Genomic DNA, 23540 nt, shown 5'->3' with positions numbered 1-23540 from the left:
ACAAGATCGTACCCCAGCTTTCGCTGATTCTCGAATGCCCAATTCGTCAGCACCATCTTCCACTGCTTGTTCGTTGCGTTTCGGTTGTGGGACTTATTAGGGAGTTTTCGGCAGGCCCCTGTGATGTGGTATAGGGTAACTCGCTCTGTACAGAAAGGACAAAGGGATTGGTAAAAGGTGGGGTACGTCGCGTAGAGGAGCGCGAGATGAGGATAGGTGTTGGTCTGGAGTTGCCTCCAGGCCATGGCTTCAGCTCTGGGGAGGGATGGGCGTGGTGGCGGCATCGTTCTACTCGAAAGGCGGTAGTGTTGAAGTATTTCATGGTATGCGTGTAGTGCTTGTGGAATGGAGTCCTCTACCGTCTCCTGCAGTGCCCGGTTGCAGTGACCTCGGGCTATCGTGTGTGCACGATGGTTTCCACTGACGGCTCCCGTGTCCAAGTGTCCAGATTATCGTGGTGTGTGGTATTGCGCTGAGGTGGTTAAGGATATCGCATGCTACTCAAGAGAAGTACATTCCCAGTGGCCGAAGACGGTTGGTTTCGAACCGTGTTCCCTCAGCACAATGCTGTAGCCATTTTACCATGGACTACCCAGTGGCCCAAGTTGGCTAAAAAACGGCAAGAGACCTAGGTAGACAGAGAGACAGACAGTGAGATAGACACAGGAAAGTGCATGTAGTATCTTAATAACGCTAATCGCATTAGAAAGGAGCATGTAACACTTGTTGAGGAACAATGTCTTGTTTTAAGTTGCATCCGCTTTAAGTGTGCTCTAAGTCTGCTCTGAAAGGTTCAACTTCGCGTCCATTCCCATACGTTTATATCCCAAACGTGCTGAAATGCATGTCTCGAGGCGCACTATCTGCTGCAAAAGTTCTCAGACCAAGGCGCTCGCCCTGTCGGAGCATCCATGCCATTAGGCCGCGTGGAGTGATGTGTCTCTGATCGAATGCTTGGGTATACACTGACATGTCTTGACTTATACAGTGTATAGCATACTGTTATGTCAACCACGTTACCGAGACATCAGCGCCGCCACACGTCGGTAAGTTGGGTCTGGGTGCCGGGGCTACGACCTCGAAACATAACAGATGTGCAATGCACGTTGATGGGGTTTAAAATGCTGTCTCAGAATAAGCGGCTTACTTACAAGCATGGTCAGGTACAGTTCAGCCTGCATCACGTGCAGCAATGACTTAACGGTTTTAACAGCGGAACTGTTTAAGCTCTTGTTTAGGCCGCGTAGTGCGAACAAAAAAACTGCGCCTGGCGATGACGTCACCACCCGTTGCCTAGCAACCACCTCGATGAGCGGCGTGTGCTTCGCCTCCTCTACGTGCCGTGCACATGTTGCCTTGACATAGGACGTTAAAGAGAGGGAAGGAGAGCATGCGCGCGGCGCGCGCTATGCTCGGGAGAGAGAAAGAGAAAATGTGAGCGAGAGAAAGAGAGAGAGAGAGAAAGAAATTGTAGCAGCACCAACGAGGCAACGCGCAAAGCTGCTGCCGATGCCGTCCGCGTTTCCCCATGTTCGCACCGAACGCACGCGGTGTCCGTGACTGCAGCCGGCGCCTCTGGCGGTGGCTCGGCAGGTTTCGACCAGCCACGCCCCGCCAAGTGTGGAGGCGCAGATTGGCCGTGATGTCACCGGGGCGATAAAGCTCGGAGCCACCGCGACTGGCTGCAAAACTTTTGATGTCTCTGTGGCGAGTGCATGTAGCCTCGACATGGTACGACCAAAGAAGATCCGGACACCCGAAGAAGAAGCCGCTCATGTTAAAGCGCGTCGCGCGACCAAGCGAGAATCTTCGCGTCGGCGGTGAGCCGGTTCGAAATACTGTGCCTAGCAGCATTTAGCATTTCCTAGAAAAACTTGAACAAGCCTAGTAAAACCTGGAAGAAGCTAGGTCGATCACCAGCTCCACTGTTTACTCGAGCCTTGCGCCACTAGTGCCAGCTGCCCACAATTTTTTTGTCTTGTGTTTTAAATAGAGAGTGAGAGAGATAAAAGGTACAGCGTTTTTATTGCTACATGTGTTGTAGGAGTTGCTCTTGTCCCACACAGGCCGGTTATTTGGGAAGGGAAATAAATTTCGCATTATTTCATAAACTGAAGCGAATTTAATGTTTTGTATAGGTGCTCGCGATAAGCGAGACGTCATATCATGAGGAGGAGGAGGAGGAGGAGGAAGACCATTACTTATCGAGCTCCGCTGTTTAATAAACAACAAGAGAACATCCTTTTGGAGACTAAACGCCCTGCCAGACTGCTAATCAGTGCAAAGCTTTGCCGAAAATGCAATAAAGCACCATCGCACCAGCTCCAAACGAAGAATATCAGCAGTCCTGCAGGCATGTATATTGATTGTTACGGTTAATTACAAAAAATAATTATCACTAGAGAATTAAAACGTAACCCTAAAATAAAACCTGCCGACGCCCACCAAGAGCACTGAGCCTGGCTCCCACCTGAGATTTTAATGAGTTACCCTGTGGGCCGTGTTCCAGTGGTTTACACTTTCCGTGGGAGTACAGAGTATTTTACAGAAAAATTCTTCGAAGCCTGGCACTAATTGCCTCGTGTATTGTGCAGTATTTCTTGCTGTATAATGCATCGCCATTGCGCTGGATATGTTTGCACACACCGTGTTTAACCGCTTTTTTTTTTTTTCAGAGCACATCCCCCCATCCCGACAGTGCCGCGTAAAATTAAACTCCAAGGCACAGAGTAGTCTCTTGTTAACTGTGCAGTCCACTTAATTCAATTAAATCGACGAAGACGCAATCCTAGACGCCTTTGCTAGATACAAAATGCAAAACAAAATTAAGCGCGTTCCTTTTATCTTATGCGCTCACAAGAATTTCCGACCTGTTGAGTGAGAGAAACACATCTCACCAGAATAACTTCTTCGCCTTCAAACGACTCAGAGTAACACGAAAATGGGACGTGCTATTGTTGTCATCCCTTGCAAGTCATGCATAATTTGTGTAAAGTTATGTTTACGTGACGCTGCAATTAAGAGGACCTTTTGTACAGGAACAAAGCTGGTTGTTATATGCATGCAAGCCCAGTTCTAAAGTGAAAATATATGAAAAAATCCACTCATACGAAGCATAATATTTGCAACCCAATGACACCCGATACAAAATGAGATATAAAGAAGTCTGGCAAGTTAATCTCTTTGTGCTCGCATTGAAAATTTAGTATTAACAAAAACATGGTGCCTTGTTTAGCCACGTTTAATGAATGATGTTCCCTTTAGACAGCCTTGCAGGTGCAGCTTACGGAATTTTGATATCTGCTTTTATTGAAGAGTTACAGTGCAGTAAGATTGATGATTCAACGTTATTTCTAATTTTGAAATTTTTAGCAATTTTCGCACTAACATTACGAGCCTACATAAAACATCCTCCCTCTCGATACATACACTAAACTACAGAATCAATTTCAGAGTCATCAGAAGTATTCGACGTCTAGTTTACGCACTTAGGTCTAAGTCACGAGGTATTTGACCGACCGACGGACTGACTCATTGGTTTTGTCTCGAAGCATCGCACCAGTTACAATCGACGCCATAGTGGGGGTCCTTCGGACAAATTTTGACCACCTATACCTTGTTAACATGCATGCACACAAAGCACGGTACACAAGCGCTGTTGCGTATCTTTCTCACTGAAATGCGATTCGAGGCCAGGTAGCAAACCCCCGGTCTGGTACTCAGAAGTTAAACACTATATCTACCCCTCAGAAGCGGGAACGAGACGTTTGCTGTAATACTTTTTTTGTTTTTTTTTTCTGTTTGAAGGGTAGGGATAAGAGGTAGTCAGCCTGAAAGGACCTCAGTATTTGCGTACGCTGTCTTCGTCTCGGAAGCGAGATGGCACTGGCTCAGTCTCTGACGACGCGCATATTTTATTGATTACGTACTTGCAGCTTTACAATTACCGTGGTAGTGCTTTCAATTAGACCCGTACATAAATGCTCCTAACTAAAGAATGTGCGAATAGCAATTTTTGAGACCAAATCTAATACGAATCGAAAATTGCCAGAAGTTAATCGAATCGAACTGAATATTGAATACTTTCCAGTAGCTTTTGAATAAGGAACAGCCTTGTTTTACCACTGTTACATAGTTAACTACCCGGTATTCGTTGCATTATACAGTTTTGGTGGTTACACTGCACATCAAGAAGTACACTTTAATACACGCTTGAATAGAGCATTATAAACAAATCAGCATAACTGTTGGGAGCATGCTTGGTCATGCATTATCAGAATAAAGTTTTAACAAGTAGCACTGTAGGCCCGTTTAGTATCTAAAGCGAGAACGTACATTGACAGCAGCGATGGCAGAGCCAGAAAAATAACTTTTAGAGCGCAGCTCGGCCGTTCCTGCGGCAGGCGTCGGCGTTTGCGTCGTGACTTGTATCCCAGCGCACGAGCTCAGCGAAAGGTGAGAGCGAATGCTGAGCGCAACAGCGGGGGATGAAAAAAATGTCACAGTTTCGGCCTAAGGGCTGAAGCAATGAATGCGATAGCAACACAGCAATGTCATACGAAGTAAGGCTTTGGTAGCAATATGAATTGTAGTAAACATGAGCTGATTAAGTAAGCAGGTGTGCTGCAGCGTAAGTAGACCGTCATGAAGAGAGACTCGATGACCATGAGAAGGCGCGTGTGAAACGGTGGTGTTGATGAGAAGCGCTTCCCGTGGGCAGCGCGTGCGAAGGGACACACCTGTAGCTCTGCACTGCCGACCCGGGCAGCATTGCATGTGTAGCGTGCGTTGGAAAATGTGGCCCGACTATTACTAACTGAATGAACAAGCGTGGTGTGAGCGCGCACAAACAAACGTGAATAGATCACACTGAATGACTGCAGACAACGACTGTCAAACCGCTGGCAGCAAGCGCATATATACGCCGAAGCGGCGAAGGCACGTGCGGTCTATCGCTTCAACGGAAACTGAGCGGCGAATGCACGGCGCATAAAGGTCAGAGCCGTGGGGAGATAAGAGACGGTGCGGGCGAGACGCGCGTGGTTGTTGGCAGAGTAGAAGTGCGCCCCCCCCCCCCCCCCCCCTGCTCCCTCCGGCGCTGGCTTCCCGCTTCCTTGCTTGTGCGTGAGAGATTGAGTGCGTTCGCTCACCGTGATAGCGCGCGTCCCCGCACGCTTCCGCTCGGGCATACGGCGCGCGGCGAAGATTTTATCTATAGGGAACCTCACGGCGACGACGACGACGACGCCGACGGCAGGAATCCGGTAGAAGTGTCCATATAATTGCTATCGCAATAAAAGCGGCGAGAGTGACGAGGCGCGAGGAGCAAAGTGCAGAGGAGGGTGCATCAGAACCATCAAGCAGAAAGCGGAGGAGGATGGCAAAAGCGTGAGAAGCGCAGTGCGGCGACATGGACACGAGATGGCACCACACTCTAAAAACAGTTGCACCCTTTGGGGCGCATTTTTGCCACAGAACAATAATCGTCATCTGACTTGCGTGGCTTTCCTTTCTTTAACGCTGTGCGCCCGGCACCTCTCGGTCACGAACGACAAGAGCGTTATCAGCGTGACACAGCGTTCTCGACAGGAAAGTAGCAAGTGCAGAGTTTTCAAGATAGGAAACGCAAGCAAGACAGATGACGATTATTGTTGTGTGGCAAAAATGCACCCCAAAGGGTGCAACTGTTCTTAGAGTGCAGTGTAGCGCGCGAGCACGCTCGGCAAAAATGCCCGAGCACTGCTCATCTGGGAAGTCTGCTGTGAATCGCGCCCACGCATCGCCCACGCGTTGGCCCCACGCATTGGATCTCGCGATCTGCAGATTAGCGAGGTAGTCACGCCACACTTAGCTCCGTTAACAACGTGCCGCACGCGACCGATAGACGACGCCAGCCAATATGTCGCGAACTGAAATCTCGTATAGAGCTCAAATTTAGCAACGCAATAGGGAGTATCGTGATTGTCGGTGATTTTTTACAGCGAAGTTGTTAAGGACTCAGTCTCCAATGGTCGTGTCCGCGTGTAGAAAAAAACTCTCATTCGCCGTATGCTGTATGTGCGAGTGAAAGCGCCCGAGGATCGCGCGTTTTCACGGGGAGCGAACGCACGGCGAAGAGCGAATGCGACTTTTTCCGTCGCGACGTTTAGCTGCGGCACCAAATGCGTATCTTGCGACCGGGCGCAAGGGACATTGGCGACTCAATCACTCGCGCGAAAGGAGGAAAAGCAGGAAGGCGGAAAGGAATCCGGCTTTTTCTCCGCGAGCAATTAACTGCGTACTTGTACTTTGCGCGGCGACGGGCGGTCGCGCGCACCATATCTTGAAAGAGATCTGCAAGACGGCTCCTACCTTTGTATGCGCTGTGCTTTCGCCGCTCAGTTTCCGGTGAAGCGATAGACCGCATGAACCTTCGCTCGCTGCTGCTGGCGCTTGCTCATGCCAGCGTTTTGACAGCGGTTGTGTGCGGTCATCGAGTGTGATCTATTCAGGTTTGTGTGTGCGCGCTGACACCATCCTTGTTAATTCAGTTAGTAAGCGAATGTGTGCAAGTTTTCGGACTGAGAAGAGAGAGAGCAAGCGAGAGAGGAAAGGCAGGAAGGTTAACCAGAAGTCAGTTTCCGGTTTGCTACCCTACACTGGGGTGGGGATAAAGGGGTCGCAGGAGCGCTTGCAGGTCTGAGAAGATTTAACATAAAAGGCATGAGCTGCCGGTCTTTGGTTTCATGGCATTTGTTTATGGGCCGTCATTCTCAAAATTCTGAGGAGCAGCTGTATAAACTTGGACATGTACCAGCACCAGCAACGCACACAACTGTTGTCGGTGGCGGCGGCGTTTTGCCCGGTTTCGCACCCAACGCGAGCGGCGTTCCGTGACGTGTTTATGAAGAACGTGCCAACCTTTGCCGTACACCCTATGGCGGTATACCGTAACGGCCATAAGGCCATGGTCCCTGCGGTCACTAAATAAAGGAAAACCACCGGATGATATATATTTCTCATTCCTTAATAGTTCAAATAACCAATTACACCATCTCATCTTAATAGTCATAATTGGAAATACATATAATTCCCACTATAGTACAGCTTCGCTGGTCTTCCATCTCCACCCCAGTGGAAGGGCTGATATTTTTTTTTGTGGGAATAGTGCCGTTATTACATAAAATCACGCTGCAATCGAGCCTACTCAGATTGAATTCCAAGAGAACATGAAGTTGCAACATCGATAAATAGCACATAACAATAACCATTGCCAAATGTCATGCACGAGTGAAATTCGAGCGCGAATGATTGCGGTTAAGCTGGGAAAGTCTGGCTACCTGAGCGACGCAGCCTGCTTTATGTAACTTTCAACTCTTTATGTCTACTGTGACAGGGGGGAAATTTGCTTCATTTATGCTTCATTTTGTTGCTTGGTGATACCGAGAAGGTTTAAAATTAAAGCATCCTTGGATGGAGCACAGCTGGCAGTGCGTATTATTCGAAAGTTATCCGAAAATTATTCGCATTTGTGAATGGTGACTGTTCGATTCGAGGCCGAATCGAACAGCATAATATTAGCGATTAGTTATTCGAAAGTTTCGAATATTCGCGCACCCTACGCCGCAGTGCAAAGGAAACGCAGAAGTGGGCTTCTCCCTGCACCGGGTCTTATTGCGGAGAAGCCAGACTTCAAACACGAATCCGAAGGAGTCGCTCACGTCAGGTGGGACCGAGGCACGCGTCGCGTGGCAATTAGTCCTTTTCATCTGAAATGTCGAAAAACGTTTAAAGAGATGGAACGCGAAATGTTTCCGTGATTCTTTGGGGATAACTGCAGTCACGTTCTTAGACGTTTAAAAAGCCACAGAATTGGCGATTGGATGGATAATTAGCAAAGACAAGCTGATTAATACCTTAATCATCTCTCTGTTGGACCACCTTTTGCTTGGATGGGTTTAGTATTAAGTTGTATAGTCTATATTGTGTTGCCCTCAGAAAACAAAAATCAAGTTGCCTCAAACGTAGCAAGGCCATCTCTCGCGCAAAACTGATGCTTTTCTTTGTCGTTTTTGTTTGGGTAGCAGTAAAGACATCTATCCATAGAGATGACAGCACCAAGACCTCTTTTGGATGACGGGTAAAGGTTTCTCCTTCCAAAAAGTACAACTTGTGTAATGGCACTTAGAATATCCGCAAGGAAGAACGCTACAATAATTCCGTCTCAAAAAAAAAAAAATAACAATAAAGAAAGAAAGAACAAAAGAAAGAAGGCAGTGATTGTTTAACAGAAAAATTTCTACCTTTGTTTTGCTGACGTTATTTTGCTGTGCTGTAGATACAAAGAAAATGCGAGACAGAGCTTTGAAAAAAGCAAGAGTTGGGTCACGTTTTCGGATAAAGACGGGCCACATTGCAGTACGGCGTAGCTGAATGACCGACGGGATGGAGGCGCGAGTACTTTGCGGTCGGATCTTGGTCGGAAAGCCGTTGAGGAGAGGGGCCTCGGTCTGGACAGAAAAAAAGGGGAGTTGACGCTAGGTGGGCGCAGCTCTCTCGCGCGCCGTAATTACGCGAACAGCGAACACAGGATCCATCAGGCAGGCGCTGCACGTCGCGAACGGGGAATTGCAGCCAACAGGGCTTTGCGTGATACAGGAGGAGGCATAGGAGCGGCATCTTCTCTTCGGACCCAAGACCTGCTCGATTTCTCTAATTACGCGCAGCGTAGGCGCAGGCTAGATCGGCCTGTCGAGGCTTTGTCTTCAGAGAGAGAGAGAGTGATAAACGACTTTCAATCTTTCCCGGTTTGCTCTTAAATACTGCGTCAGATTGGCTCGAGTAGGTGGACTAAGTCACATTCAGAAGGATGTTTGTGTGCTGAACATTTCTTAGAACGTAGTTGTGCGTCCTACTCATATTTGCGCTGAGAGAGAGAAGGAACCTAGGAGAAGCTGGAGATGTCAATCCTACCGTACGCTGCGCTTGGCACTTCAGATAAGGCGTTTTAATATACATGAACAGCACAATAAATTAAACAAATAAGAAAACTGAGAATAGACTAACACATCAAGCCCGTATGACTGAGAAAATGTTAGAAAGGAAAGATACTACCAATTAGACTAAGCATTGTGGAAGTTAAAAATTCGTTTTGATAGGAAGTAGTGATGGGCTGAAAACAGCGTTGCATTAACGTTTACAAAATTTGGCCGTCTTCTCTACATTTTAGCTTTCTTCCAAGTCTGACAGAGCAACACAACCGCGCTTCATTTGTTTTGAAACCGCGCACCATGTGCTTGCTGTTTTTAACAGCCGACCACGGCGTGAGCACCGATCCTAGTACATCAGAGGAACGCGTATGATCGAAAGACTCGTTCTCCTGTCTTCCTGACACCAGCTACACGTTTTACAGCAGCATCGGCGACGCAGAGTACATCAAAACCTAGGTAACAATATTAGGAGTGTATGCGCGGCGCCAGCATGCACCTCGAGTTGCGTGTGCTCGCGGAGTATTATAGCGCACCCGGAGCGCACCGCTGGTCGCCACTGTTGCAGCCAACTAATGCCGCAAAGCACGAATGGCGGCGGCCATGAACTTCGCGCCCTCTGGCGCCCCCTACGGACACCTCTTGGCAAAGTCCTATACAGATCCTCTCGAGCTAAGGATGTCTCGGAGAATATTCACCGCTCCATCGGTGATTTTGTCCGCTTGGAGCTGCGCAGGCGCGCCACATATAGTGGACGCACAAACGTAAGCTGCATTCATTTCCGTGCCATTTCAGTTGCTTGTGTTTTACACCCTCCTTCTGTGGTCAGCGTCACACATCATGCTTCTCTTTCTTTCCCTCTTCCCCTTCCCTCAGCGCAAGTAGCTGGCTAGAAGAATGTACCTCAGGCCGACCTCTCCGCATTTCGTATCATTAAACTTTTTTTTCTCTCTCTCGTAGGGATGCGAACGCACAGCAGAATTGCCGGGGGGGGGGGGGGGGGGGGCGGAGGCCAAGAAAAAAATGTGGTTCATCCCTCTTATATAGGAATCGGTATAGAACACGAAAGTGAAACGTGTCTTCACAGAAGTAGTGTAATGTTTATTGCACATTGATATATAATGTCTATTGGTGTTTTGTGGCTAAAGCGCCCTTAGGCGTTGATGCACCCACGCTGACGCCTGGTGGCACGTCTCCTCCATCACGACTACCAACGTCGATGACCATGAGCAACCGTCGTGCATACGGAAGCTGCACTACGCTGCACACGCTAGCACAACGCGAAAGACGAAGCACGTAACTGACACACTAATACAACGCGCAAGACAAAGCACGTAACTGAATCGTCACCGAGTCAAATCAGCGCGTACAGCGCGTCGTAATTGCAGCCTCCGCGATCAACTTCAGAAACATTTTCAGAGCTAATTGCGGAGGCCACGCTCCGCTGTGCTGAGTACGGTGAACGCCACTTAGGTGGCGTTGGTAGTGCTTCTTGATGCCAGCGTCCCTTCGAATGCTGGCATCGAGGCGTCGTAGTGCTGAGACCACCGAAGCGTTCACTGTCGGTGCGCGTTAGTGTCATAATGCAGTACTTCTCTTTTCTGCTCGTAGGCGGCGGCACCGCCCCGAGCAAGAGCGCGGGTACACGGAGGAGTGTTAGATATATAAGGCGCGTCTGTGTAGCTCTCTGCAAATGCGTTTGTGGCGCAATGGGTTAAACGCTCGGCGATCTATCGTCGCGGACCGAGAGGTCGTGGGTTCGATTTCCAGATTTTGCATGTTTGTGGAACTTTTTCTTCTGGTTTCTTTCTTTGTATTATGTTCGTGTACATTGTAAGCTGACGTATTTCCGTGACGGAAATACGTCAGTGAAGTCTTGGTGGACCCCGGCATAAAACACTTTCGTGTTAAAATAACAATAAAAGAAAGTGTGACTGCCACAAACCATGGAGTGCACGAAATGTGATGCATTAGAGTGCGCTGGGAAGTGAAAGCAGCGAAATGCGAACGTCGTAAGCTTGCCTCACACGGCAAGCAGCTTTCGTTGATTGGTCCGTGAGATTTGCTCGTGAAGAAACCTGCAGCACTGAGTAATCTTCAAACATTTATAGGCAGTGTTCATTTGTTTATCTGCAATTTCTGTGTTGGCGATATTATTCGTGCCAATATTGTATCTGACAGTGTAAGCATCTTGCATCTCTGCGTAGCACGTAACCAACTACATCTGCATTCGTAGGTGTCTTCCTTCTTTTTTTCATGTACGAGCATCAAAACGCATTTTTGGACACTTAGCTTGCTTTAGCCTAGTCAATGCGGGGGCTGCTCTTTGGATATAAATTGGGTGCCTCCTTAGCCTAAATTATATTGCTTAAAAGTTCAGTCACACAAGTACCGCAATGTAGAAAAAAAAGTAAATGTACTTGCGAAATGGCTTTCCGTTCGCTTGCCGTGCCAAGAGAAAAAGCGAACTGCTGACACGTGCAACAACGAAGAACCGAGAGAGAAAGAGAGAGAGAGAAATGTTCTCGCTGGTGTCTCGCAGATTTGCGGCTAATGGCTCGGAAGCAGCAGTGCGTCGCCATTGTTCTGGCCATGTTGGCGGTGGCAGGGGCCGAGGCGAATTTCTGGGAGAGGCCCGGCTGCCACAAAGTGGGTGAGTATGGCGAATTCACAACGAGCTTCAGTTGACCTGCCCTTCACGATTCTGCGTGTGCTTTATTTTTTACGCAAAGTGTTTTGAATGTCAAAACTAGCTTCATTCATATGCGCCTGAGAACACTGCTCTACAAACTAGACAATGACGAGACGCTAAGGAAAGAATACTGTTTGAATAAGTCGTACTAGTTTAAGCGGACCAACCGGCTGATGAGCTTCCAAGGCACATGTTCCACATAGAAAAGCAAGCATGAAGAGAAAAGAACAAGCATTCCGCATAAAACCGTTCGACACGCTTAAAATTTGTGTCGACGTTGTGGAAGTAAATGGAACGGTAGATTTATAGGTAAAGAATATTTCGCATTTCAAGAAAATAAATGAATAAATAAATAAATAAATAAATAAATAAATAAATAAATAAATAAATAAATAAATAAATAAATAAATAAATAAATAAATAAATAAATAAATAAATAAATAAATAAATAAATAAATAAATAAATAAATAAATAAATAAATAAATAAATAAATAAAGCGAATATTGAGGAGGACAGCCCCTCAGAACAATCATTTTATTGATCGGTCAATTCCTCCGCGTAATGATCATGAGAACTCGCCAACTTAAATTAGCGGAGTTTTCATAAACATGAACCAACTAGCCCCATTTAATGCTCCCCGTATTGACCCTAGAATCAACAGATTGTATGGCGAAGGGGTGTTACTCAATATGGTCCTTAGACGCCCGTTGTTTAAAACTCTGTTGGTTCACAAAATGAACGCAAGCAAACAACAGAGAGATTTTCAGCGATGGGTGTCATTCGCTCTATACTTGGCCGGTATAGATCGTTGAAATTTATGAATTCAAGTGACCTTTCTCGAGTTAATTATTATAATCCACTTCTATTTTTGCCTAACCGTTCCACTGAAGCAAGCGTCAGCAGCTGTTGAAATATCGACCTGCTTGCAATATTCCGTCCATAGCGCTCTCGCGAACACTGCCTTTTCAACGCACCTCCCGTTTAGTCAACGTCACACGTTAATTTCAACCCGTTTACGAGCTCGAATTTACGATTCCTCCGTAGGTTGTTGTGTTTACGCTTCAGCGGAGGTAATTCCGCGTGGTTCTGAGTCCAGGAGGCGCTGCAGGTAACGTCCAAGTGTTTTAGTGTCGTCTTCATTGCAGTGCCTGTTCTTTATCGCACTGCCGTCATTCGCCCTCCTGGAGCTGGTCACGTGAGTCGGATAAGCGCACGCACAATAAAAGAAGGAAATCACACGTATTTGCAGCGAGTTAATTCGGATGGCTCAAGGAAATAGTTTAATGCTTTGATCCGTTCGTATGCTACGGTCGCGCTGTCTCTGCATCTGAACGGACGAAATACCGCAGTTAAAAAATGATTATATATAATCAATGGGATAGTGTTCATCTAAAGACATCTCAGATAGGAAATAAACAAATATATCCAAGTGTTCGCAACCATTAAGCTACACATCTTTCAGTTGTGTTTTGCTATTCTTTAATACACACAGGATCGCAGTTTCGACCGAAACCCGAAACGTTGATTGCAATAGCAAATTATTAGACAACTATACGAAGCAAGGTTAGTAGTTTTATCAGCTGTAGAAACTGCTGTAAACACTTGCTTCCTAAATAAATAAATGAGCATGTTGTCATGCGCGCACAGGCAAACATGAACACACCTCACTCAATGACCACGGACACTCGCTGTCAGAATGCTTGCGTGATAAATAGCGGCGGCAGCGGCGAGTGGATTCCCCTTCGTTCAGACTCACGCTTCAATGGGCTTCTTCGATCATGATTTTCCAGACTGTCCGCAAATCGTCCGCGGCTTCCGGTCTGACTAGCCTTGACAGAAGGGTAAGTCACAGTCGCGTGATCCACCCGTTGGGTTTCACTCGAAAGCACCGTCACTGGAAATGGCTCTCCTAGCTGCCGTCTTCTGCTTGTAGCTACTTGTAGATAGTCCCACTACTCTGCTAAATCACTAGCGTGGACTCCGAGATGATGACGCCTCGGAGTACACGTCGCCGACACAGCCATAAGGCTTGCATACTGGAATCGCAGCCAGAGAGCATAGAATTGCGTTCGCAAAGTGCCGCAGCACTCTCGCTCTTCGTGCCACTTAAGCGCTGTAATTAAGCTAGCTAATTGCCTGCGAAGTTTATGTGGAATTCCTGCACGAACGTAAGCAAAGTGGCGATCGTAGCACGTCGCTGTTGACGCCGATATCCTCAAAGCTCGTGAGACCGCCTCGGACATAGCGCATGTGCACCGTCCTGCGTATCAAAAAGAAACGCTCGAACTTGATAACACAAGGGATAAACATATGCGAACAGCCATCGGCGAAGCTTCCATTGTATGGCAAAGTGCGCGTGTCGCTGATTGAACGTGTGATTAGCACTATACGTGTCGTTGTTGTGTGCCTCTTCTGCGTCCTTATCTTTCGCGCTGTTCCCTAGTTCAATATGTTCCCAATTCTAGGTCTGATTGTATATCATCCCAGCTACCGGTGAGAAGCAGCTAGATTCAATATGATATACTTCCTCGACCACCAGTTTCCCTCACTGGTGGAAAAATCCGCCTGTTTACTGCACATACCGTGTGTCCCAGCTGACTTTAGTCAAGCTGTCCAACGTACAAAATGAAAAAGAAAATTCTAAGAACACTGTGCAATCAATCTATGGTGATCGGTCGTTAGAGGTCTGGCGACCGAACACGGAAGGTCTTAAAATCGTATCTCGCACCGTGTTTTTTTTTTTTAGTTTTCTTTTTCGGTGGACACCTTGGCTAAAGTCATCTGGGGCACTCTGTATAGCAATGAGCATATCTAATTTCGCAAAACACACCAAGAAAATTTAAGCATGCGCGCCTGATCACTCTGCTCGTCTCCTAAAAACAGGAAGACTAAATCTGCAGCACTTATACGGCTCATGAAAAGCTCGCATGGTGGCACAGAAAGCATAGATGTAACCGACGCGACAGCTGAGTGCACATTAAATTGTCGTCTGGAACGCGCAAAGTACGCAGAAGCACACGGCTTCTTGCATAACATGGCGGCGGATGCCGCGCGCATCTTTTTCAACCAGTCGTCGTCTGCTAGCTTCTTGAGCTGTTCTGATCATAAATCTGCCAACAACTTCATCAGTCCGCGGACAATCCGCGACTTCTGGTCCGTGATAAACGAATGCGATTCTGGTACCTCTCGGACTGGTGGGCCGAGCTTCCGAAGCTGTCCGAGAAAATCGAATGCGGGACAGCAGTCCCAAGCAGTCCGCGGGGCTGTTAGGGACGGGTAATCGAAGAGGCCCAATGTGAACTATAGGCGCGCGAGAACACAGCACATGTGAAGCCATCACCTATTTCTGGCGGCCTAGCCTCTTAGAGCCCACCGCAGATCGGCCGCAACCGGAGTAGAAGAGGAGATGCGCACTAATATAATGGCCTACAGCATTGCTGTTATCAATATTTTTCCTCGTAGCGCAGTCGACAACTCGGGAATCGGTGTGGGTGATCGCTGAGCCTGGACGAGCTTGTAGTGTCTGTAATATCTGAACCTCCCCCCCCCCCCCCATTATCTCCTAGCGCGCGCGAGAAGACACCGCCGCACCAAGCCACCACCCTTCTCGGCTCACCTTCGCAAGCTTGCCCTCGCACCTACTGCATACGGCGCATGGTTGCGATGTTATCGCACTTGGACGTTAAACGGAACATCACGGTGACACCGACGGTGACGGCGGCGGAAATTCGCCTGGGGTGTCTATATAATTGCTGTAGCAATAAGGATAAATTATCGGGATTTACCTGCCAAAACCACTGTATGCTTATGGGGCACGCGGTAGGGAGGGGATTCCGGAATAATGTTCACCAGGCTGGGGTTCTTTATTAACGGGCGTCCAATGCGCGGTAGATCGAAATGCGGCCACCGAAATGCGGCCACCCATCGAAATGCGGCCACCGCAGCCGGGATTCGATCCCGCTCCCTCGGGCTTATCTGCGCAACGCCAAAGCCAGTACGCCACTACGGAGGATCTTTATCACCCAGATATATTCAAACTTTCCCAATTATGTTTAAATCCAAGGTTTCTTGCAGGGTAATTACATAGTTCAAATGAAAACGAACATTAAAGGTGATAAACAGCGGTCAAATAAAGGATGTCTCAGTCTGAATCCAATGTTTCGACAAGGGGACTTATTGACAAGTCCCCTTTTCGAAACGCTGTCTTCACACCGAAACCTCTCTTATTTGTCCACTGTTGATCACTCAATTTTTAGAGCGGACACCACTGTACTCTCACGAGTAGCTTCCTTGCGATTCGCGCGACGTTGCCTTCGCCCGCCACAGCAGTGCTAACTGCGGCTTCCAAAATACATGCACAGACTCCACCATTCTCAGAATCCGCGGGGGCCCGCAGCATTGGTAAAGTTAGGCAGGTCATGTAATGGCGTGGAGCAGTTAACCAGTGACTTTTAATATTAACAGACCACATGCCAAGCGAAGGAAGACGCCGTCGAGGACGCCACGGGAATAGGTCGTGGGATCAGGTTAGGAAACTTTCAGGCGTACAGTGAAGTCGGGTGACGCAGTATAAGGGTTAAAGGGGAAATGAGACATCCACCCAAATGTAGCAATTGCTACAAAGGAAACCCATTCGGGTTCCTCGAAAGAAAGCCTCGCAGTTGAAGAAAAATTCGTCTTGGTCCGGGACTCGAACCCGGGACCACCGCCTTTCCGGGGAAGCCGCTCTACCATCTGAGCTAACCAGGCGGCTAGCAGATGGCAGGGCGAAGTCGAATTTGTCAACAACTCGAAGCAAAGGCAAGTTTTTGACGTAATAGTTCAGCGGAAACCCGCTAGGTGGAGAGAAGTAATTAAAGGGAAAATGAGACATCCACCCAAATGTAGCAATTGCTACAAAGGAAACCCATAGGGGTTCCTCGAAAGAAAGCCTCGCAGTTGAAGAAAAAAAAAGGAGATCCGGGGAGAGGGTTTCGTCCTGCCATTCACATGCTATGGGATTAGTGATGATAGCGAATATTTATTGCTGCGCGTCGTCTGACTTTTCGATGTGATCGTTCTCACCATATTTTCACTGTTATCAAATTTTCGATTGCGCAAGACGCGCGTACAGTTCCCGAAATTTCTAGAACGTTGTCGTCAGTTCTAAGCAGAGGAGGCGTGTCGGACCAGACTGTGCGTGTATCGCGAAATATTGATGTAAATTCTTGAATGTGCGCTAACACTAGCGATTACTATGGAAAGTACGGTGATCACCCATCTATGAACAGCGGGCGCATTTCATCCGTGATAGCGCGTTCGACGAGTAACGACTGCGCTACAATGCTATTTTATTCAAATACAGTTTATTTACGAGACACTTCTGGCTAGCTAATTAAGCTATAAGTTGTATAAACAGCTTGGCGGAGTTCCAGGTACGAGGCAAATACAGCGAAGCAGCATGCATGTGACAACTTGACATTATATCGTTGCGACTATCCCACCCATGAATATAAATTTAAGTTGCGGGGCTTAAACTGCACAGTTGGTTATAAGGGACGCCGTAGTGGAGAGCTACGAATTAATTTTGACAAGCTGGGGTTCCTTAATGTGCGCCCAAAGCACACTACGCGAACATTTTCGCATTTAGTCCCCATCGAAATGCGGCCACCGACGCAGGCAACCGAACCCGCGTGCTTAGTAGCAAACCGCCCTATAGCCACCTAGCTATACTGCAACGGGTACCCATAATTTTTGAAATAGCTCCGTCACATCCAAGCGCTGGCGCTAAGCTTTTCCTTCGCGTTCACTTTACTTTTTTCCCCGTTGCGAGGCCACGGTGCTCGTGTTCAACGCTTACGTTTTCTCGTTTCTCAAGAAGCGGTATTTTAATCGCAGCAGCGAACGAGCGGTACGGCATGAAAAGTAACCCGAGAATACCGTCCTAACAGTCGTGTTACAAATGTCACGCGAGACGTTCAGCCGAACGCGCTGAGTGGGCGAAGAATTGAGTTTGGAGCAGCGTTTTTCTTCCGTTCGTTACAAAACAAGCGCAGACGATGCGAAGCTGCGTATCATTTCATTTTCCTAAAGAGGGAAGCGGGGCCCGTTATGAATGGGCATGTCTGGCAAAATGCAATTATATACCGTGTACTCTGCTTCGGCGAAATTGTGGCGGCTTTGCTTGAAGTGGTATTCCGGGCAGGGGTGAGTCACGAACGTGCACTAAAGCAATTACTGTCGCGAAGACAAACAAAACGGCCGCACTGAAAGAAAGCCGAAACGTGATGCTTCGGTGTCCATACGAGAGCCTTGTTGCCAATGTGTGGTGGGGCGAAACGCCAGGTTTCATTAATTTCTTTATCTTGGTCGGCTTCCGTTTTTGTTTATCGTCGTTAATTTGTCCCAACCATATGATATTTCATCAGAATATTGGCTTCAATTAGTGGTGTTTTTTAAACCGTATTCAGAATCCAAGGGACATTCCCGGATGTCCTGACGCCCCCCCCCCCCCCCCCCTTTCCTACCCTCCCACAACTTTAAAAGTGCGCGCAACGCGAGCGTAGGGCACCTGACAAACTTATCAAGTTCTTCTTTCCAATTGGTGCTGTTCCTTCGCTCTGGGGAAATAAGAAAGGTTTAATGATTATTTTAGGAAAACCACCAGCATGTAACAAACTCACCATCATCGTCATCATCATCGATCACCACCTCAAAGTCAGACACCCTTCTTGAAAAGAAAAAAAAAAGCTAACTGCGCTTGTTCAGAACACGCACCAAATCAATGTTCGTTCAGTTCCACGCGTAGAAAATAGAATGAAGACCATTGAACGTTGATATTCTCTCCGTCAGGAGAAAAGAAATACAGATTCTGCTGCACTTTATAGTTCCAGTCTGGGAACTTAGTTATCTATGTGACATCAGGTCACGAAATATCACGCGGGAGCACCTCGGTGACGCAAGAAAAAAATTATCGAAATCCAGAACTATGAGAAGGCTAGTCTACCACTGTGTGCTCCATAACTGCATGACAGTACAAATTCCTTCTTGTGTATTATATATATATATATATATATATATATATATATATATATATATATATATATATATATATATATATATATAGTGAAGAAAAAGACGCGCTTCCGTCCAGCGGCATCACCAACGCTCGGCCCGCTCTGCTCGCGCTGTTGGTCGCTGGAGTCTTTGGAGACGGTGCTCCACGCTGCCTCGCCGTTCTTGGAACTCGTAGCGACCTTCAAGGACACCGCCAATAAACCTATTCTCAATATATATAAAGAAAAACATCCGAGGACACCTAAGCACTTATGAGTTGTACGTGGATGCGAAAGCAGTAATGTCCAAATGAACGCCGCCGCGTGGTCCGAGTGCCGAACTCCTCGCTGGCGAGCGAGCGTGTTGAGACATTTGGCAGCACAAGGCCGGTGCACTTCGATCCATGACGTCATGCTATCTCGTCCGACTACCACAGAATGGGGACGCTCCCGAGTGAGCCTTGGTGATTTTGACGTCACCGCTTTCGTCCCGCCGGGCTTGGCAATGGAAATTTCGGTCCAAGTAGCGTGATGCCCATAAAGCAGAGTGCACAGGCTTGCTAGGTTTAGCCCAGTCGGTATGACACTCGGCTTCTAAGCGTACGGTCGTAGGTCCGAAACCCACTTTTGAATTTATTCGTTTTTTATGCATTCATCGCTTTATCGCGATTACCGAGGCGAAGTTCGAACGCAGGTGAGAGCTTGCGCAGACAAGGAACGCGCGGATGCCTGAGTATCGACGTTCGGTCGGTCTTATATACGACTGGGGTTGGTAGGTCACGCGAAGGCGTAAAAAAACATTTTAGATTATATTCCTGGGTTTTACGTGCTAGAACCAGTATTTGCTTATGGGGCATACCGTAGTAGGATATTCGGATTAATCTGGCCACCAGAGGTTCTTGAGCACGTACCTAAATCTAAGCACGAGCGTTTTACCATTTCTCCCCCAGCAGTGAAATGCAGCCGCCGCGGCCGGAATTGAAACCCGCAGTCTCGAGTCCAGTAGCGCATCGCCACTAGGCTACAGCGGTGCGCAGGAGTGGACGAAATTGAAGCTGCTTTGCTCGGGGTCTGTCATTTTTATAGTATAGCACTATAGGTAGAGATAAATGGCAAGCGTTTTGTTCAGGCTAGTCGGAAGATGCTTGCTGCGCTGTATAGTTAAAAAAAAAAAAACGTGTGTCCAGGTTCAGAAAACAAGAACTCATGATCAGGCGAACGAAGCCATGGACAGCATAGGGTAAAATACTTGTTGTAATTGAAATGTAGAAATGACAAATAAGGGGAAATGAAAGCGGACTGAAAAACAACTGGCCGCATGTGGGACACGAAACCACTTCTTCGCATCGCGAAAGAATTCCTAACTGTCCTTTATTGAGAAACAGACAGAAGATGCGGTTCAGAACCGTGCTGTACTGCATTCCAAGTAATTTGAACAAAAAAGCGCAGCGGCATGTCACCTCTATCGTTGTTGTGCTGCGCGGTATGACTTTTGTAAAAAATATAAATGCGCTGCATTGTGAAACTTGTTTTTGACAACTAAGTTAACGTTTAAAAGGCTCGTTTAAGGCACTTTTTGCTATGGTATTTTTTTACTTGTTATTGAATTGCCAAGATGCGTAAGTGCGTCAGACATGTAAGAAGAAACTACCATTGTACACCTTTTCTCCAGTAAGTTTTCTTCTAGACCTTCAACTTAAGCAGGAAAAAAAAAAAAAAAACAGGCCAGCTAGAGGAAGGCCACTGCAGACAATTTCGCCGCGGTGCATGCCGGTGCACAAGAGAACAAATTAGATTAAGCTCTGGTTTCGGTCTCGCCGTGGGAGAACCGGCGAATTGCGAGCATGAAATCAGGATTCAACGTTTACCGTTGTTCTTGAATATGAATAACCCTTCTTGAATTTCATCCATTCAGTTAAAAAAATTCAGGGCTTGCGAGTTCGCGTCAGAGGTGCCGCGGATGACAGACTAACGAACGTAGTTGCGAAATCGGAATGCTAAAGTGGCGCTGACGGGGGCTGAAAGCAGTGCGGACGAAATTGCGAAGAGCTGCGATAAGTTCGCCGCAGCAAGCCAGACAAATATAACTGCTACTCGAGTGTGCAGTCACATTCGACATAGAAGTCCCAGGTGAGCAGAATGCTCAGTCGTGGGCAAGAACTAGGTGAATAATTGAGTGGTGCTAGCACAAATTATTCCGACTATATTTTCGCATTATAATAATGGTAAATGACCAGAAAGATTGTACAAAGTGTCAGTTAAGAATCTGACTCTTTAGTGGGAAATTCGTGCCCAGGATGACAAGCAACACTCGACTCACAAAGATTGCGGCGAGCATAGCCGTTGGTCGTGGAACGAAAACTTACGGTAAAACCAGTCAACTACTTACGCAGGTCTCATCTTACGCTGCACAATTATCGCTGTGAATTGCGCACTTTTAAGAATGTGCATCATTCACGTAGCGTAAGCAATCTGATTCGGCAATCCTCTATCGCTACATGACGGGCGGCAAGGTTCAAGAGAGAGAGAGAGAAAAAAACGAAGAGGGAAAGGTAGGGAGGTTAACCAAGGACGTGCCCGGTTGGCTACCCTACACATGGGGAGGGGGAAAGGGGAAGAATAGATAAAGAGAGAAAATAAAAAAAAATAAAAAAGCAAGGTTCAAGAAATTCCAGATAGATTAGGCGCCTCGTGTGTCAAGCGTTAACTCCATAACAGTGATAACCTGGCAAAAAAAGCTGACCGGCAAAAAGTAACACAATGTACGCGTGGCAATATAGTGGACAGTTCCTTCAGTCTTGTATTTCTATGCCTATATTTGCTCGCCTTTTCTAAACTTCTTCAAATTTATCTTGTTTGCCGTTTACAGTTCGGAATAGCTTAAATGGCTCACTGTGGCAATTGTCTTATGTATAATTTATGCGTGCAGCTTCTAACCACGATCACTGTTAACTTTATTCTTCCGAATTTCCTAACACAGACTGTAAAATTGCTAACTTTACTACTCTTGTGAATCTGCTTACAAACTGTTAAGGATGTAATCGCATTGTCCACGAAGTAAATGCCCAACGATGTTGAATATTATTTTGTTGTTCTGTTTTCTATACTCTACCCCCGCTTCTGTAATGTCCCTATGCAATGACATAGCAGTAGGTACAAACAAGCAAACAATAAACAAACAAACAAATAAATAAAGAAAAACACGCAAGAATGGACTGGTAGACAGCAGTAACCTGAGCAATGAGGCATACGGTTCGTCATAGCAATGTTGGTGCTTTAAAAGTAATGTCAAGAAGACTACCGTAATCAATACATTCAGTAAATATTTTAGATCGTAGAGTAATGAGTATGTTTAGCTTTTTATACTTATTTATCACTATTACAGCAATGTGATAACCAAGTTGCAGTTATATTCAAATTGTCACATGTGACTACATCTACGTCGGCAGAACTTGCCGCCCTCCATGCTGCTGCGACTTACGTCACCGAAGAGCCGGCACAGAAATGGGTCATATTTTGTGACTAAGGCAGCCCTTCACAGTATCAAGTCTGCCTTACATCACAAAACTTACGAGCAGATGATATCCGACATCAGGGAAGCACACCACCATGCTCTGGAAACAGGGCACAGCATAGTCTTCCAGTGGATTCCTGCTCACTGTGGCATCGTCGGCAACGACATTGCTGACAGGGCTGCCCGCGGTCTGCCCACGAAGACACCTAGACGCGTACAATATCTTTGGCGAGGACGGACACTGCCCGGGAACTTCGTCTGCTTGCACGCAAAAAAGCTTTCTGGAGTTCAAGTGCCTTCAATTGCCGATTGTATAAGTTGGACCCCTTGCTACGGCTACAACTGCATGCCATCTAGCATTCCCCGCAACCTTGCTGTGCCGCTTGTGGCTGGGAGTGGCGTTCATGAACGCCTACTCATATCGTATGGGAATGACCGAGAGCCCGATGTGCGACTCCTGTAGGCGAGAGGAAACCATCGAGCACCTATTGTGTACCTGTACTCGCTACGACGCACAACGCCTCTCTCTCAGGACCAGTTTAAACGGACTGGACTAGAGACCCTTCTCTGAGTCAAATATACTCGGACCCTGGCTACACCAGTCACTGGCACAAAAAGCGATGCGTGCATTAGTACAGTATTTGAAGTGCACCGGTTTCAGAGACCGCTTATAGTGTCCCTGTACATCGTCCCACGTGTACTCAGCACTCACTCTCTCCCTATTTCCCTCTTTCTATTCCCCCTTTCCCTTACCCCTAGTGTAGGGTAGCAAACCGGACGCTCTTCTGTTTGACGTCCCTGCCTTTTCTCTCCTTGCTCTCTCTCTCTCATACTGGCGTGAGTACAATGCGAAGAAGGAACCGCCTAAAAGTACAAAGTCATGGTGTCAATGCTGTGCGCTTGTAGAACTGCAAGTCCGCAAGCTCCACACTTCTCTGTCGGTGCACTCGCGTATATTGCACGTTTGCTCATTGTATGAAACGTTAGGCGCACAAAAACAAAAAATAACACAGCAGATCTAAGCAATTCCTTCGGTTCTGAACTCATTTCCTTCGACAACAGCATTCTCCCACAGCAGAGACGGCCATCTTCTTATAGGTTGTTTGTTCTTCAAATAATGGCGCTTGCAGACTACGGATTATAATGGCCAAGAATCCAAAGGTTCCTGATCAATTTGTAGTTATAGAATATTAATGTATTCATTAAAAATTATTATTCCTGGCGAGCACGGTACATCATTTGGTAAGCTGCTGGTTAAAGTGTCTTTGCGTTTCAGTCTGGGTGAGCTGTTTTGAAGGCCACGATCGGGAATTATCCACCTCGAAGGTCACAA

At 47.1% G+C, this 23540-nt stretch overlaps 2 protein-coding genes across 2 annotated transcripts in view; one reads left to right on the top strand and one right to left on the bottom strand.

Annotated features, from left to right (window-relative positions):
- LOC119464393 (thyrostimulin alpha-2 subunit) overlaps positions 1-23540 on the top strand; it is a 74172-nt gene that overhangs the window by 32961 nt on the left and 17671 nt on the right. Inside the window, exon 2 of the mRNA XM_037725336.2 lies at positions 11509-11619. Coding sequence (XP_037581264.1) covers positions 11520-11619 — 100 coding nt within the window. The 5' untranslated portion in view covers positions 11509-11519. The remainder of the gene's footprint in view (positions 1-11508; positions 11620-23540) is intronic.
- LOC119465006 (neurofilament medium polypeptide) overlaps positions 1-23540 on the bottom strand; it is an 82693-nt gene that overhangs the window by 58844 nt on the left and 309 nt on the right. The window lies entirely within an intron of this gene.

This window comes from Dermacentor silvarum, chromosome 9 (genome assembly GCF_013339745.2).
Source record: "Dermacentor silvarum isolate Dsil-2018 chromosome 9, BIME_Dsil_1.4, whole genome shotgun sequence".
NCBI classification, from domain to species: Eukaryota; Metazoa; Arthropoda; class Arachnida; order Ixodida; family Ixodidae; genus Dermacentor; species Dermacentor silvarum.
This window is presented reverse-complemented; position numbering and strand designations above follow the sequence as displayed.